This window comes from Biomphalaria glabrata, chromosome 10 (genome assembly GCF_947242115.1).
Source record: "Biomphalaria glabrata chromosome 10, xgBioGlab47.1, whole genome shotgun sequence".
Classification (NCBI taxonomy): Eukaryota; Metazoa; Mollusca; class Gastropoda; family Planorbidae; genus Biomphalaria; species Biomphalaria glabrata.
Genome location: NC_074720.1, coordinates 29,054,151 through 29,069,211, shown reverse-complemented (window position 1 = coordinate 29,069,211; position 15,061 = coordinate 29,054,151). Strand labels below are relative to the sequence as shown.

Here is a 15,061-nt window from a genome sequence, read left to right as displayed (position 1 = left end):
TTGATTATTGCTTCTAATTAAAGTGCTTAACCTACAAAATTTAAAATCTTCTTGATCTTGGACCATGCATAGGCACATCTAGATCTAGACTACATGGCTGCTTACTTTAAGCTTTCACATTTAGATTTCCTCTTATTTCAAGTTTAACATATATTTTAGATCCTAAATTCATCTACATCTAAATGTGAAGACTATTATTTATGCCAACTCCTTTGATCTCTTCTGCTCAGAAATTTAGCAACTTTGAATTTTAGTTGCCATTTGTTACCTTACATCAATTAGTAGACCAAGTGTTGCACTGCTGGTATGGGCCGGAATAGAATTGAATAGGTTGAATGGACCATTAGCCTTCATTTTCTTATCTTGTCTCTTAATTTACAGATTCAATATTCCTAAAAAAAAAAATTCATCACATCTTAAACGTATCCATTTCTTAGCCTTTTCATTCAAGCTGCTTAAAGATTTCAGCTGTTCAGGCAAAATGTTCTATGTTCAAATGACTTTTAGAAAGAGTTCTTATTTTAGTTAGTCTAAGCATATTGAACATAAAAATTGTTTTTATTCTTGTATCTTTCTGTTTTTAACTATGAAGTTATGCTTTTATACAAGTAAGTTATGGCTTGGTTCTTTATATATTTACTTATATTACTTTACTTTTTAATATTGTCGTCGATTGTCTCTAAAAATTGTTTATTTTTGTTGATATGCGATATAGAGTTTTGATAAACTTCTCTGCTTTGGGTTTGTCCTAGTACTTTTCTTGGGATGTGGGACCAAAAGCAGAGGATGTATTTTGTAGTATTTGTCTAACAAAGGATAAATAGCATTTTTTTTTATAAATATTCTTACTAGCCATGTAAATATTTCCTTTAACAAACCCTACCATGTTTGTTTACCAATTTTTCATTTTTCCAAATACTCTGATTTTTTTTTTTTAACCTTTGTTTTCTACAAATAAGATAGTAATTTTAAATATTTTTCTTTTGGTTACTCTTAATAATCAGTACTTTCTATTTGGTTTATATATTTTATTTATGGCTAGAAATGTGTGAACATTTGTTTTCTTGTATTGATAGCTCAATGAAGCTATATTTGAATAATTTCTCTATAGTATGAAATTCGGCACATTACAAAAACTCATTTTGATAACTTCACCATTTTTTTTTTAACAGCATTTCAAATTTAGGTATGTTTGGCATCACAGAATTCTCAGCCGTCATCAACCCACCACAGTTGGCCATATTGGCTATAGGCACATCTAGAACTGAAGCTAGCATGAAAGGAAACCAACTCAAAATGACTGTCACACTTTCCTATGATAGCAGAGGTTTAAATGAAGTTGAAGCAACAAGGTTTCTGGAAGAATTTCGCAATGCATTAGAAAACCCCCAATTCATGCTTGGTGGTACAAATTTAGATTCAGCAGCTGAAGCTTTTGCTTTTTGAGTCTTAGTTTTAGTTGCTGTTGTGATTATTAACAGTAACCCTGCTAACACTTGTCAAGTATGTTCTACAAATAGATGATCTAGTTCACATTTACTTGATGTAGACTTGCAATGACTATGTGATGGAAGAATGATTGTACATTTAAGAGTTTGGAAAATGAATTGTATGGATTTAATAAGTAAAGATGTTTGGTCTTTTAAATAATAATTGCTATTTATAATAATTGGTTTCTGTTTCACTGCTACTGTGAATTGTATTCAAGTGTTGATACAATTCAATATTGTCTCTAGACAATTGAAACTTATTCATACTAGAGCTGGACTAATTGATTAATGAATGTTATATTGTACAAATGTTTATAGACCTTAAATAATACTATTTTTAGATTTTGTTTATTTTATTTATTTCAGTTTTTAAAGAAAAACTTATTATTAACAAATTGACAATAAAACAAGTCAAATATTTTTATATTATATTTTTATGTAAACTTAATATAGATTATGTCTAGATTCTAGACACTGACTGAATTGGTAGCATCTAGCATGGAGGAGCTGATGGTATCAAAATCACGAGTTCAATACCCAGTTAAAGCTAAAAAAAAAATATTTGTACAAAATATTTTAAATTGTATAATGGAGGTATTGTCTTTTTAACAAATGCATTTTTAAAAATGTTTTTATCTGTTTATAAAATGCATTTAAAAAGTCATCCCAGTAACCTACATCCAGATGAATGCAGTCTAGAGTACTATAAAATACTTGAATAATTTATTAATCAAGTCAGTGTATGCATTATGTCATCTTATTGGTAATTTTAGTTGATCTTTTTAGTGGATGGAACTTGGGGAGGCATTGCATAATGATATGAGTTTGAATTCGAACTTTGAAGTTTAAAATTAAAGCATCTACGAAACAGAGTACACTATTTAGTGCAGTGATGTTAACTTGCACAAATTAGCATAAACAAAAGCAAACCAGTTCTGAATATATTTACACAACTTTATTGAGTGCATATATCTGGCAGGACTAACAAAATGTCCAAAGAATACTTGATGCTTCTTCACATACATTTGTATTTTCAAACTGAAACTTGAAGCAAACATGAACTTTTTTTTTCTTCCTAAGTGCAAATGATCAGATTAAAATATATTTGAAAGCCTCTCATGCTAAAGCAGTTAACAATGAAAACATGCTTAAAAAAATATTAGCAACAGCTTATTTTGGTTAAACCCAACATGGCCCAATTTGAATAGTAATGGGTAAAGTGGGGAAAAAAAAAAAAAAAAGCTAACAAAGCCTTTTGTCTAAACTTACTAAAACAACAAACTTCATGCAGATGAATGTAACTCAAATACATAGATTTGACACTGGCTAATTGTAAATCAAACTAATGTAGGCACACAGTCATTTGATGAGGCAATTAACAAGGCTAGAGAACATTACATTCATTTTAATCTAATTGAACAGCTTTAGACTTTGTCCCCCAGGTATTATCTTGTTCTATATCACAATGCAAAATGATGTAAATACTAATTTATGAATAATATGTTTAATTCTATGTGTGTGTGTGTGTGTGTGTGTTGATTAGAATAAATTACTTGTCAAAATCAACCTAACCCTATCAGTTGAAAGTTGATGTTGACAATTTCAGATTGGGATTGAGATCCAAATCACCAAGTAATGTGACAAAAGGGTTAGGGACTAAAACAGGCTGCTTTCCAGAAGGAAAATGTATGTACTGACCAGATTGCCACACTACTCATTAACATAGAACAATCCATTGCACATGACCTTTGTAAATTTTGAGTAAGCCTTTGACAGTATGACTGACATAATTTGGAGGTTGATGAATCATTTTGGAATTCCAACAAAGTTCACCAACATCATACAACAGTTGTATGATGGCTCATCATGCCAAGTAACACACAACTAATCCTTTTCTAGTTTAAACAGGAGTAAGACAGGGATGTATGCCTTCACCCTTGATAATTTTTATTGGTGATTGATAAGGCTATGAGACAGTCAAGTAGGGTTAGCTAAGACAGTGGAAGTGATGACTATAAACAAAATCAATTAACAAAGCTAGATTAGCCTTCACCACTCTTCAAACTATCTAGGGCTCCAAAACACACTGAGACATGGAGAGCAACAAAAACAATAATTAAAAACTCCAGACCTTTGCCAACAGTTGCCTACGCTGGATATTGGGAATGAGTGGACTGAAAAGGTATTTACTGTCAACTTGGAGAGAACAAAGCAAAAACCCATAGGCAGGGATATTAAAAAGTGGAAATGGAGCAGGATGTTTCAAGGCAGGCCACTTGGAATCTGGAAGGAAAAACGTGGGCAGACCCAAGCAAACCTGGATGAGGTCAGTTATCAGCGAAGCTGAGGATACTGGGATGACATGGGAGCAGATGAAGAAAGCTGCTCAGAACCAAATTTGGTGGAGAGATGTGGTTGCATCCCTATGCTTCCCTGGGGGTTCACAGGTATAAGTCAAGTCAATGTGACTTGCAATATATGTGAAATGGTCACTGAAAATTATTTGAAATAATGTTTGAAGTTTAATTGGAATATTTTGTTAGTTGTATAATGTTCAAAGTACACAGATTAATGATGAAAGGTTAATAAAACAAGATAATGCCAAGGGGATGACAGTATTTAGAAAAAAAAATATTGTACACTTGTCTTCAGAGAGTCATTTGTATATGTCATCAAATGTATGTATGGTATAATATTTTACAGTTTACTGTTTTTTTTACAATTAAAAAAAAAAGTAAATATATAACACAAAGTATAGTGTTAAAGAAATAATGGATTTATAAATAAATACAGGACCTGGGACAATCAATGATTGCTGACTAGCAAGAACAAAACATTTGTTCGTTTCAGCACAATGTGGAAAATAAACTGAAGTGTTGTTAGAACATGATTGTATCAATATGAGTTCAGTAGTTAGGGTCTACATTGATGTTTTAAAGGGAAGAACATTTTCCCTTAGCTATACATTATTTTTAAAAGAAAAGATTCTGTTTAGAATCATTGGTAAGCCAAACCTACCAACTCACATAACTAAGAAATTTTACAATAGTAAGCTTTGGACTAATTCATAATGGATTCCAACAATCCCAGTAGTTCATTTTGCAAGGATACATTTTTAATGAAATCATAGATTCCATTTGTTCCCCTTTTTTTAAATAGTTTATAATTGAAATATCTAATTGGCTAGAACAAATAGAAAAGGTTGGCTTTAAAAATGAACAACTAAAATATAAAAAGTAGGAGAAAACGTACTACATAGTAAAGAAACAAGTCCAGTCCAATATGAACTTACAAAATGTTTCACAGATGTGACCCTATGGTCATGACCAGTTCAAAATTAAAGCATAAAAATCGTCTGGTAAAAAGGAACTTTAAAATAGCGCATTTTTATATGGAAGCATAGTTTATTATTGCGCACATCATTCTGCAAACAGTGTTGTTGTATTATCTACATGTTGAGATAACTTTTGAAGATAAATCAACATACAACGAAATTTGTACTTCTAACATTTGAAATAAAACCAAATTGAACATTATGAGTTGTCAAGCAATGGAAACTAGGAATACAAAACAAATAATGCAATATTAAAACAATGTTTTTTTTTGGTCAGTTGCAAAGGGAGGAGAACTGATTACACAAAACTGGGAAATATTAATTTAGTATATTTAGCTTAAAAAAATACCCAAGAATGTTATACAGTTCACACTCTAAACTAAATGTTATACAGTTACAAAACAAGATTGGTAAACAGAAAATAGAAAGCTGATACATGTATAGTACATTCTATATAAACATGGCACCCTACAGAAAAAAACAACACCTTGTATATATTATACAGTAACATCTCAACAATGACCAAATCAATTGCTATCAGCTATTCATGAAACAGTAAACGAAGTATTGATCAACATTACACTGAATCGTTTCCTTGACTTCAGACAAAAAGCACTACTCTCAACAAAGATGAAGTAACAGGAAGCTTTGGATTTTAAATAAGTTTTAAGACAAATGTCTTCTTAATTTTTTTGTTGTTTTCTTTTTTTTTTTTGGAATGGTTTATAAGATACTATTGTCAAGTTAAGCCCCAATCTAGTTCATCACTTACTAACTGTCGTGTTGTTACAAATAATCTCAAAGTACAATTAGATCTGAATCTTAAATGAAGATTTAATGGCATATTCTTTCTGTCATGTCCCTCTGGGAAATAAATAAAAAGAAAATTCATAAATATAACATAAAAATTCAATATACATATATACTAAAGCAACTAATAAAACCCAGTGCATAAAAATTGATGTTTATTTAAGTCTAATAAGACATCATGTTGGGTTTTGCAAGGTTAGCTAGGGAATGACTAGACTCTTTCTCTCCCTAATTATTTTCCACATACCAATGGAATATTATTCATTTTGCTTTGTTGTAGTTCACTCCCCCTTTATGATTAAGTTTCAATAATGCTTTTGTTTGTTATCAGAAAATGTTTTATTTGGTATAGAATGAAAAGGAATTGCATGCTCTTTACAAAAAAATTAATGTTCATAAAACCAAAAATTCATTTAATGGTGTGAAATCGATGTTGGTATCGTCAATTAGGAGAGAAAGAGTTAAATTAACCACGTTCCCTACATTGGCAGGCAAATGCAGCAATAAACGACTGCAACACAAATTTTAAAATAACTTCAACTTGAAATAAATGGTTGATACACATTGCCTAAATGAACATTTAATATAATGAATGTGCATAGATAGATAACGAATATTATGATACAGTGTGCTACAATACAATACATGAAGAAACAAGTCCAGGAACATCTAGCTACAGCATACTATGCCAATGGTACGTGGCTCTACACTAGCCATGGCCTGGATCAACACTGCCACAGAGAGACCTCCAAAGTCTAGTTCAAAACACAGCCCAAGACCTTACAATGACACCCCTTTAACAAGGGGAAAACACTGCCACAATACCAGCAACAAGCATATTTTCCCAAAAAAGAAGTACATGAAACTAAGGAATATGATGATGATGGCAACAAACCCTAGACTTGTGGGATAAGGAATTCCTTTAGACGCACTACTTGAACCCATGCACAAGAAACAAAACCCAATGTACAGCATAATATATGAAGAAATGACTTGAGCGCTTGAGAGGCTCGAATCCTCTCTTGCAAAAGTCCTGGACAGAAACCCTGCTGTTTTGCGTAGTGCATACATGTCACCATACAGGTTGAGAATTTTTGGTTTCCCAGACCTGTCAAGACAGAAATCAGCAAGTCTGGGGCAGTGCCCACCTACCTCCCCCTGGTGTCCTCAAGTAACTGAAGTAAGCTCACCTCTTTGCTATCGGGGTGTTCCAAAAAGGGATAACGTTGCAGGAGCTCCAACTTTCCCTGTAGACTCTCACGCACTCCAGGTGCAGAGCTCTGCTGATGAGGTTTGAAGAAAATGCTAAGCTCTAATTGACATAGCTCCTGCACACTAGTCTGGTGTAGAGACTGTGTCTGTCAGGGTCTATAGCATATCATGAACTGATCAGCCACCGCCCTGGAGACTAGTGAATGGTCAAGCCATTAAAATTTCAGGGCTCTAAACTGACGGTTACAAAAAAGGTCTCCTGCCTCACTTCACTTTCGTGGATTAAACACACTCTTAGATAAAGGTATGGCCACAGGTCCATCAACATCTAGCTAAAGTAAACTACTGTGGCTCTACACTAGCCAAGGCCTTACTCAACACTGCCAAAAGTCAAAACACTGCCCAAGACCTAATACTGACACCATGTAAAAAAAAACTTAAGTGAGAATGTTATCAACAACTCAAACCAGATTAAGAGTATTGTGTATTACTATTTAACAAAGTGAAAACAGTGAAAGAACGCCAAAACAAGCTTATTTTCTCAAAGAAGTATTCAAAATTAAAGGAATGATGTGTAAACAAGACTCATGGCAACAAACCCTAGACTTATGGGAATAGGAACTTCAAATTCTAAACACGCTACTTGAACTTGTACACAAGAAACAAAACCCAACGCAGTGCATGAAAATTACTCAGGCCATAAAGAAAAACATCTAAAGTAGAATCCAAGCAGTGAATCAAAATATTTATGTGACATAAAAAATCTTTACCAGACAGTACTTAAGTTTGAATTACAGTACTTAAACCAATTTTTTTTAAAAATAAAAATATACACTATTGCTGAGTATACTGGCACTTTGGTGTTAAATATGAAATTAAAAAAAAAAAATGGCCATTTTCAAAATCATCATAGTTAAAGGTTTTCAGTGGTCGTCAACAAATCCTTATCCGAGGTGCACCATTTAACAGATGACATTAACATGCTTCTTATGTAATAAATGTCCATATCAACCGAGAGCCACGAGGGGATAAAGAGGCTGAAAAACTCACCAATGGCTCCAGTTCCTTCTTGTCAATGAGATTGTATTCAGTAACAAAATAGTAGAAATGTTTGTAACAAGTGTTGACATGTGCTTCCTAGAATTACAAACACAATTGAGGGGTGTGTAACAGACAACAGATATTTGGAATAACATTTTAAGGCAATTAAATATATTATTATATATGGTTTTAATGACAATTTTTTTTCTAGATAAGATAAAAATCTGGCTTACACATTTAGACAAAATATTATTTTCTCATTTAAAACCATTTCTTGGTGAGAATAGTTTCATGTGAATTTCAAAGGCTTTGCTATAAAATTTGGTCATCAAAATGTCATAGAAAATGAAAAACTATTGTCCAGAAGAAAGTAACCTAATGATTGTAATTAGTCCTAAAAATGATTGTTAAATACTTACTGCGCCAATAGCTAAAAGTTTGTCAAAGTGATGTATATAGACATGAACAAACACCCTAAAGAGTCTCTTTAATATCTTTTTGGCTATACTCATGTAATTCTTAGGAAAAGGTTTACCTGAAATTAAAAAAGATGATAGAATAGAGATATAAAATGTCTCAGAAGGTAAAAATGTTGCAAAATTTATTTATTTTAACATTGTAATTTAAATATACAAGAAATCTACTACCACAGTAGTGACTAATTTTTACCAGATATAAAGTTATTGTATTTAGACCTATTTCATTTTTATTTAAATTTTGACATTGTAAATGATTATCTAGAGTTATGGTCTTTTTCATTGAAGATTTTATTAACACGTGATCTACCAATACATGGAGGCCAATACGAGGAAAGCACAAACAGGGACGTCCTCATATTACTTGGCGCCACACCTTCACGGAGGATCTCAGAACAGTGCACACATTGCCAACGACAGATCTTTGTGGAGACAGCTTGCTAGGGTTACCCAATGCGCCGAACGGCACGGGAGGACATAAGTCTAAGATCTACCAATTAGCAACTACCACTTGTTAAAAGAAATATAAACAAATGCTCCTTTTTTCCTAGTGCTATTAGAGCATGGAATGGGTTGTCTGAGCCAACCAAGAAAACTAGTCACTTGGCAGAATTTAAGTCATTGGTTAACAAGCATGACTAAATGCATGACACGTAGGACATAATCATCATCTTTTTTGAAGTAATGTCTGTATTGTATAAGATAAGATATAAAAATTAATCAACTGACCAACTTGAACTGGGAAGAGATTTTCATCATTGATCTGTGCCTCTACCCACTCCATTAGGAGGGTGATATACTGTGGTGCAGGCAGAGCAGTGGGTTTTTTGTAGTTGACTCCGTCACACCAGTGATACTCATACCTAGCAACCATACATTATATACAGGTCTCATTTAGTTGGTGTTAACACTAAGATACTCATACCTAGCAACTATACATTACATACAGGTCTTATTTATTTGGTGTAAACACTAAGATAGATGACTATGCCTTGAAGAAGGAAAACAAGCTTGGCAAGGTAAGACAAGAGCATTACAAGTAGCAGACTTCAATACAATTTAATAAATGATGACAACAAAAATATAGGATAACATTTATTATTTCATTGCTTTTCTTACTGGCCTTTGCCAATTTTTTTTTCTTTCTTTCACTAACCATTGAAATTTCTGATACCAAATTGTGTTCTCATTTAGAAGCCTTTTTTTATGTAATAGTTATGTGGTTTATCATATTAAAAAAATGTAACTGAAGTCAGAAATTAAATGTGAATGAATCACTGATCTAATTATGAATGCCCATAAGTAAGGTGTGAATCACTGGTCCAACAAATGTTGAATTTTTTTTAAAGTCGGATGTGAATCAATGTTGAATAAATTGAGAATGTAAGGTATAATAAAAACTAATCCCAGCATTTTCCTTACTTTGGTCCACCAGACATGGTTGGGCATGTTTGCTCTGTACAGTGTTCAAAAATTGTTCCATATAAAAGATTGATTCTGTTGAAGAAATCCACAACTGGAGAAAATAAAACAAATTTATTAGCATCAAAACTTTTCAAAACATACAATCCGATACATCTTTCCTACACAATTCCTTTTGTTAAGTTCACTCAAATCATAAAGCAATGAAATGTAAAAGCTGAGTAAAAGTTTCTGACAATAAATGTTATTAAAAAAGACCTACAAATCAAAAATATAATTTTTTTAATGCATTACATTTTTTTTTGGCTGACAAGTAAAACTTCTTGTGGTCTTCTACTTCATCTAGTTACTAGTCTGAATGGTTAGTGGTAATTTTGTTTATTTCATATAAATGTATATTAATGTTATGTGTTCATATAACAGAAAAGCAAGATTTGTACCATGAACAGCTATCCAGTCATTGACATCTTCACCAGGTGGCAATTTTACCACTTCCTTTAAATCAATACCAGAGTTCAGAGAAGCATTGGCCTGTTTGTGAAGATTGTATTTCAAAGTGCCACTCTCAAATCTTTTCTTTGGCTTAAAAGTCTACAAAAATAATAATAAAAATTTCAATGTATATTATCAATATAAAAATTAACATTAAAAAAAAAAGAGCGATTGACTGTAAATCACAATTTTATATTTCAATATAATAGGTACAGCAAATAAAAAAAACAACAAACTTTTGCAATTTAGTTATATGTAAATTAATGTAAATGTAGGTAATAATTAGAAATACATAAACATTGATTAAAAGTAATATAATATAAATCTATAGAAAACAAAAAGATTATCAACAATAAAATAGATGTCAGCAAGAGGTTGTAAAATTTAGGGTTGCACCAGAACCGACTTCAGCTTGGGTCAGATAACCAGACATTTGTTACTATACAGCAATATTTGTCTCTGGCCTGATATCACAGACAAAAGTATACTTAGTCTTAGTGCCTGCATTAAAAATAATTATAAAGTGGACCTGGTTTATTAATTCTCATGAGCCTAAATGTATTGACGTAATATCTTTTTATAATGTCATAAATATAAAATTGATTTTTATGATTGTGCATTAAAATAAATGAATATGCACCTAACGTCTATTGTTACAAAGAAAATAGTACTAAATGGTAGCTCTTCATTTATGTTTAATATATGTATGTATCATCATTTGTTTCAGCACCTAGCTTCACTTCTATATTTACTAAATGGTAGGTTGGTAATTATAAATGTGCATACACTTCAGGGTGCTTTTTAAAAAGTTAATTATGTTTTGTTTCTTTTACTTATAATGAAAATATCACTTTTTTGTTTTCACCAATACAGCAGTTAGGATAGAGAAACAAAGGTTAGTTTTCTTTTATTCATATTAGATATCATGCCTGGCCATAATTCTACCAAGTTTTATTTCTATAAGTTTTATGTGGCACTTACAAAGTGGAAAATGCCATTTAACAAAGAAAATAATGGTCATGGAGAGTTTTGGCGATAGTCTATATAGAAAATTTTTTTGAAAAAAAAAATGTCAGGCTTTGTAAAGCCTAATATTCTGTATATATTTTCAAATAGTTCTTGTGTAATAAACATATATGCATGAATTTCAAAGCGCATTAGAAAAAAATTGTTTCAGACAATTTTGATCCCACTTTTTATATTATATTTTGTTATTTTCTGCTATCACAACGCCGCCATTTTGTCCTCACCTCTCTGACCTTTCATGAAGCTCAAGACCCAATAATTTGTTTATTTCCTTCAATATTTACATTGTAAACATGTAATTGAAGTAAAGTTCATAAATATAACAAGCGACAAGCTCTCGCCTCTCCTCTCTCTTGCTCAATCATTTTCCATATCATAACTTTCTAACTGTTAAACATAGTCATAATTTATACACCATTGGAAAATTCTAATAAAGTATTTTAATGATGTACTAATAGTACTAACAAAAATTGTTTTTTTCAAAGATACATTTTTTACTTAACATCCCTATTTACTTTAGCCTATATATATTTATATATATAAATATAAGTATATATATATATAATATATTAGATAGAACAAGATTTAGATTTTAATGAAATTACACAATAGTGTCAATTAATGTTTAAAATCGATGCCTAAAACATAATCCTTAAATGTAGATCTACAATTTTTGTCTTACATACTCTATATTCCTATATTAACTAGATCTATATAGATATGTGAAAATCCGTAAAACCGGAAGTAAAAAATGGCGTCAAAATTTGAGATTCATTTTTCTTACTTTCTGTACATAGGCCCTTGATTGAAATCGTTACTAAAATGGGTGAATATGGATACATTTTATATCGAGGAACATTTTTTTTTCATTAGGACTTAAAAAAAAAAATGTGTATTTTCTTACTATCTTTTAACTTGAAGGTATATGTATTTTTATTTTTACTGATACTCATTTCAGGTAAGTCCTAAGAAGTTGATTTTTTTCCCAGTAATAGATTATATATCTGGCCATATTTCTGCCAAGTTTTATCACGATACATTGTTTTGATCGATTACAATGTTGAAACATAAGTTTGCACTGCTCCCTATGGGATTTCTTTTTTTCTTGAAAACTAAACTATCCAATGAATAAACTCATGCATAGACTAGTAGAAATAATAATTATGCATGTGTCTAATAGTTTCAAAAGAGTTTTAATGGTTCAATCTACTTTTTTTAAAATTTTAAAGCCCATTTGAAAAATAATTGTTTCAGACGATTTGATCCCACTTTTTAGATATTTTGTTATTTTCAGCCATCACAAAGCCGCCATTTTGTCCACACCCCTCTGACATTTCTTGTAGCTCGACCCGATAATTTGTTTATTTCATCAATATTTACATTCTAAACAAGTGGAGTTCATAAATATAAATAAAATCACATTTGTGAGCTAGAAATTTACTACGAATACTAGGTCTACAATTAAATTTCTTATTTAATAAATAGATTTATCCTCTACGAAATTCAATTCCAATTTTTTAACTTTTTGAGCAGGGGTGTGTGTCTCGCTGGCTGAGCGAGCGAGATGCTCTCATCTTACAATATTTACATGCTCCATGTCAACCAATGCTAGGTCAAAACGCCAGAAAAAAAATCATAACTTTCTAATTGTTCAACTTAAAGTCATAATTTATACACCATTAAAGTTCTTTCAAAGTATTTTAATGATGTAGAGTAAAGGATGGTTGTCGGCCACCCGGGTTTCGTCTCGCATATCGGACACCTCGATGTATTATTATTAAATCTTCTTTATTTGAATGTTTACTACCCAACTTCCGCATAAATATTGCGCATGGACTATTTTGTCACACTTCCGACACGTACAGCTCCCTTTTATATTGAGAGAAAGTAATTTTATCTGGGGTCAAAGTAGACTACTGTAAAACTTAGCTTTTTTTCTCCCAAGGGGAAGAACGAGATAGGGTCTGGAGCTAAGACGATTTTTAAGCCCCTAGATGCATTACCCAATTAAAACCCAGATATAATGCTTCTAAATAGGCACTAGAAACAGATAAATTGTACAACCCAGACTCTCCTTTTCCACTTAACATGTAAATAGGGGGTGGCCAACAAGTTTTACCTTTCTGAATAAGAAAACATATCGTCATATGACGCTAGTCATCAAAGGGAAACAACTTGACACAGTACTTATGGGGAAATAAACAAATTGTTATTGTTTCTTTTTTAAACATTTACAAGAATAATTTTGTTGTTTGTTAAAATAATATAGTAGAAAATGTATATTTAAGTTATGTATGTGTTCTTGTGTGTGTTTGTTACATGTTTCACAAAAAAAAAATTCGTAACATATTTATAAAAAAAAAGTTAATGTGGTGTATGCAAAACGTATAACCATTTATTTTAAACCATTTAATATGCAACAAATATGTACAAATGTTATAGCACTTAGGTGCACAGATATATACAATAATAAATTGGCATCAATGGGCAGCTGAAAAAAAAAAGTCACAATAGCAATATCATTGTAGACCTCGAGCCTACAATTATTGATCGACCAGGTGCGCTAAATGGCCATTGTGTGAAACATCAACATTCTAAGAGATTGTCAAAATCAAAAGAGAGTATACTACATGAAGTCTCTCTCTCTCCCCCCCCCCCTTTTTTCCACGTCTCTTAAGCATACCATTACACGCTCTAAAAAAAAAAAAAGCAGGTGAGAGAGAGAGCAGGAGACTAGCAATTATCTGACTGGTACCATAAAGGCTAAGGTGAGACAGGCACGCACTGCGCTAGTGGAGCTGTGCTACGAGGAAAAAAAAGTGCCCCGTAGGTAGACTAGAGAGAATACTCCTCCTCTTCTCCCCCCCCCCCCCCCCAACAGAGGCGATTTTTTCCCCTAGCGCGACCAGCTAAGCTAGGCCCAAAGTAGTGGTCGTGGTGTGACGTCAGTTACAGCCGAGAATGAAAGCGTGGAGCGTGGGAAAAGTGATAATATGGCTTGTGTCGTTGCGCTAATGTACAGAATAATAAAATTAAGGATGAAATGTCTTAATAATAACATGTTTAATATATAGAAGACATCTATTTCCTTTGAAGTGTCCGATAAATCTCCAAACCGGCCAACAACTTTTACAGAGACAAAAATCATGACGAAAACTTTTACGCATCAGAAAACCCAACCTACCCCTCTTCACATCAGATCTAATCTAAACTATGCGTAGTGATACATTACAAAATAGCTATTTTTATAGACAAAAGGATGACGAATTCATTGACACCATCAGTTTATTCATAGGTTAGACCATTACGGAGTTATGAATTTTGAAACTTAAAAATGGCCGGAGAATGGCTTAGCGTGTCCGACAACCATCCTTTACTCTACTAACGAAAAATTGATTTTCCAAAGATAAATTTTTTATTTCACATCCCTAATCATAAATAAAATAATATAATTTCCACTAGGCACTAGCCTGGATTTAATCCTAAACAGATGACTGCTCTAATATCTACAGAATTATAAATAAATTATAGACCTAGGAACATACTGACGTATTTCATAGACTAGATCTATAGGCTAGAAAGATGTTTTTCTTGAAGTTACCTTATCTTTGGCAAAGAATTGAGAAAAGGCTTGTCTAGCTGCAGCCATTTTGTTTTGTTTTCCTAATGTCAGTTAAGCTAATCAAGTCGATTAATTTAATAAGCTAACTTTGCGTCGAGTATATAGCTCTAAACTATATTTATTTACGAAGACAAAA

The 15,061-nt window shown here is 32.1% G+C and overlaps 2 protein-coding genes across 2 annotated transcripts in view; one reads left to right on the top strand and one right to left on the bottom strand.

The window, feature by feature from the left end:
- Positions 1-4,207, top strand: part of LOC106059308 (pyruvate dehydrogenase protein X component, mitochondrial-like) — a 19,261-nt gene extending 15,054 nt beyond the window's left edge. The window contains exon 10 of the mRNA XM_056043026.1: positions 1,173-4,207. Within this exon, the coding sequence (XP_055899001.1) occupies positions 1,173-1,446 (274 nt within the window). The 3' untranslated portion in view covers positions 1,447-4,207. The remainder of the gene's footprint in view (positions 1-1,172) is intronic.
- LOC106059309 (MOB kinase activator 3B-like) lies at positions 2,431-15,061 on the bottom strand. The gene is made up of 7 exons (XM_013216881.2): positions 14,905-15,061; positions 10,226-10,376; positions 9,786-9,879; positions 9,093-9,226; positions 8,307-8,422; positions 7,897-7,983; positions 2,431-5,688 (listed from the first exon to the last, which is right to left on the bottom strand). Exons 1-7 carry the CDS (start codon positions 14,950-14,952, stop codon positions 5,659-5,661), a joined length of 660 nt encoding a protein of 219 aa, XP_013072335.1. The 5' UTR covers positions 14,953-15,061; the 3' UTR covers positions 2,431-5,658.

Coding starts and splice junctions, on each gene's coding strand:
- LOC106059309 (XM_013216881.2), bottom strand. CDS start 14,952: ATGGCTGCAGCTAGACAAGCCTTTTCTCAATTCTTTGCCAAAGATAAG. Junction 9,227..9,785: donor ACCATGTCTGGTGGACCAAA/GTAAGGAAAATG, acceptor TATGGTTGCTAG/GTATGAGTATCACTGGTGTG. Junction 5,689..7,896: donor AGAAGGAACTGGAGCCATTG/GTGAGTTTTTCA, acceptor TTTATTTCCCAG/AGGGACATGACAGAAAGAAT.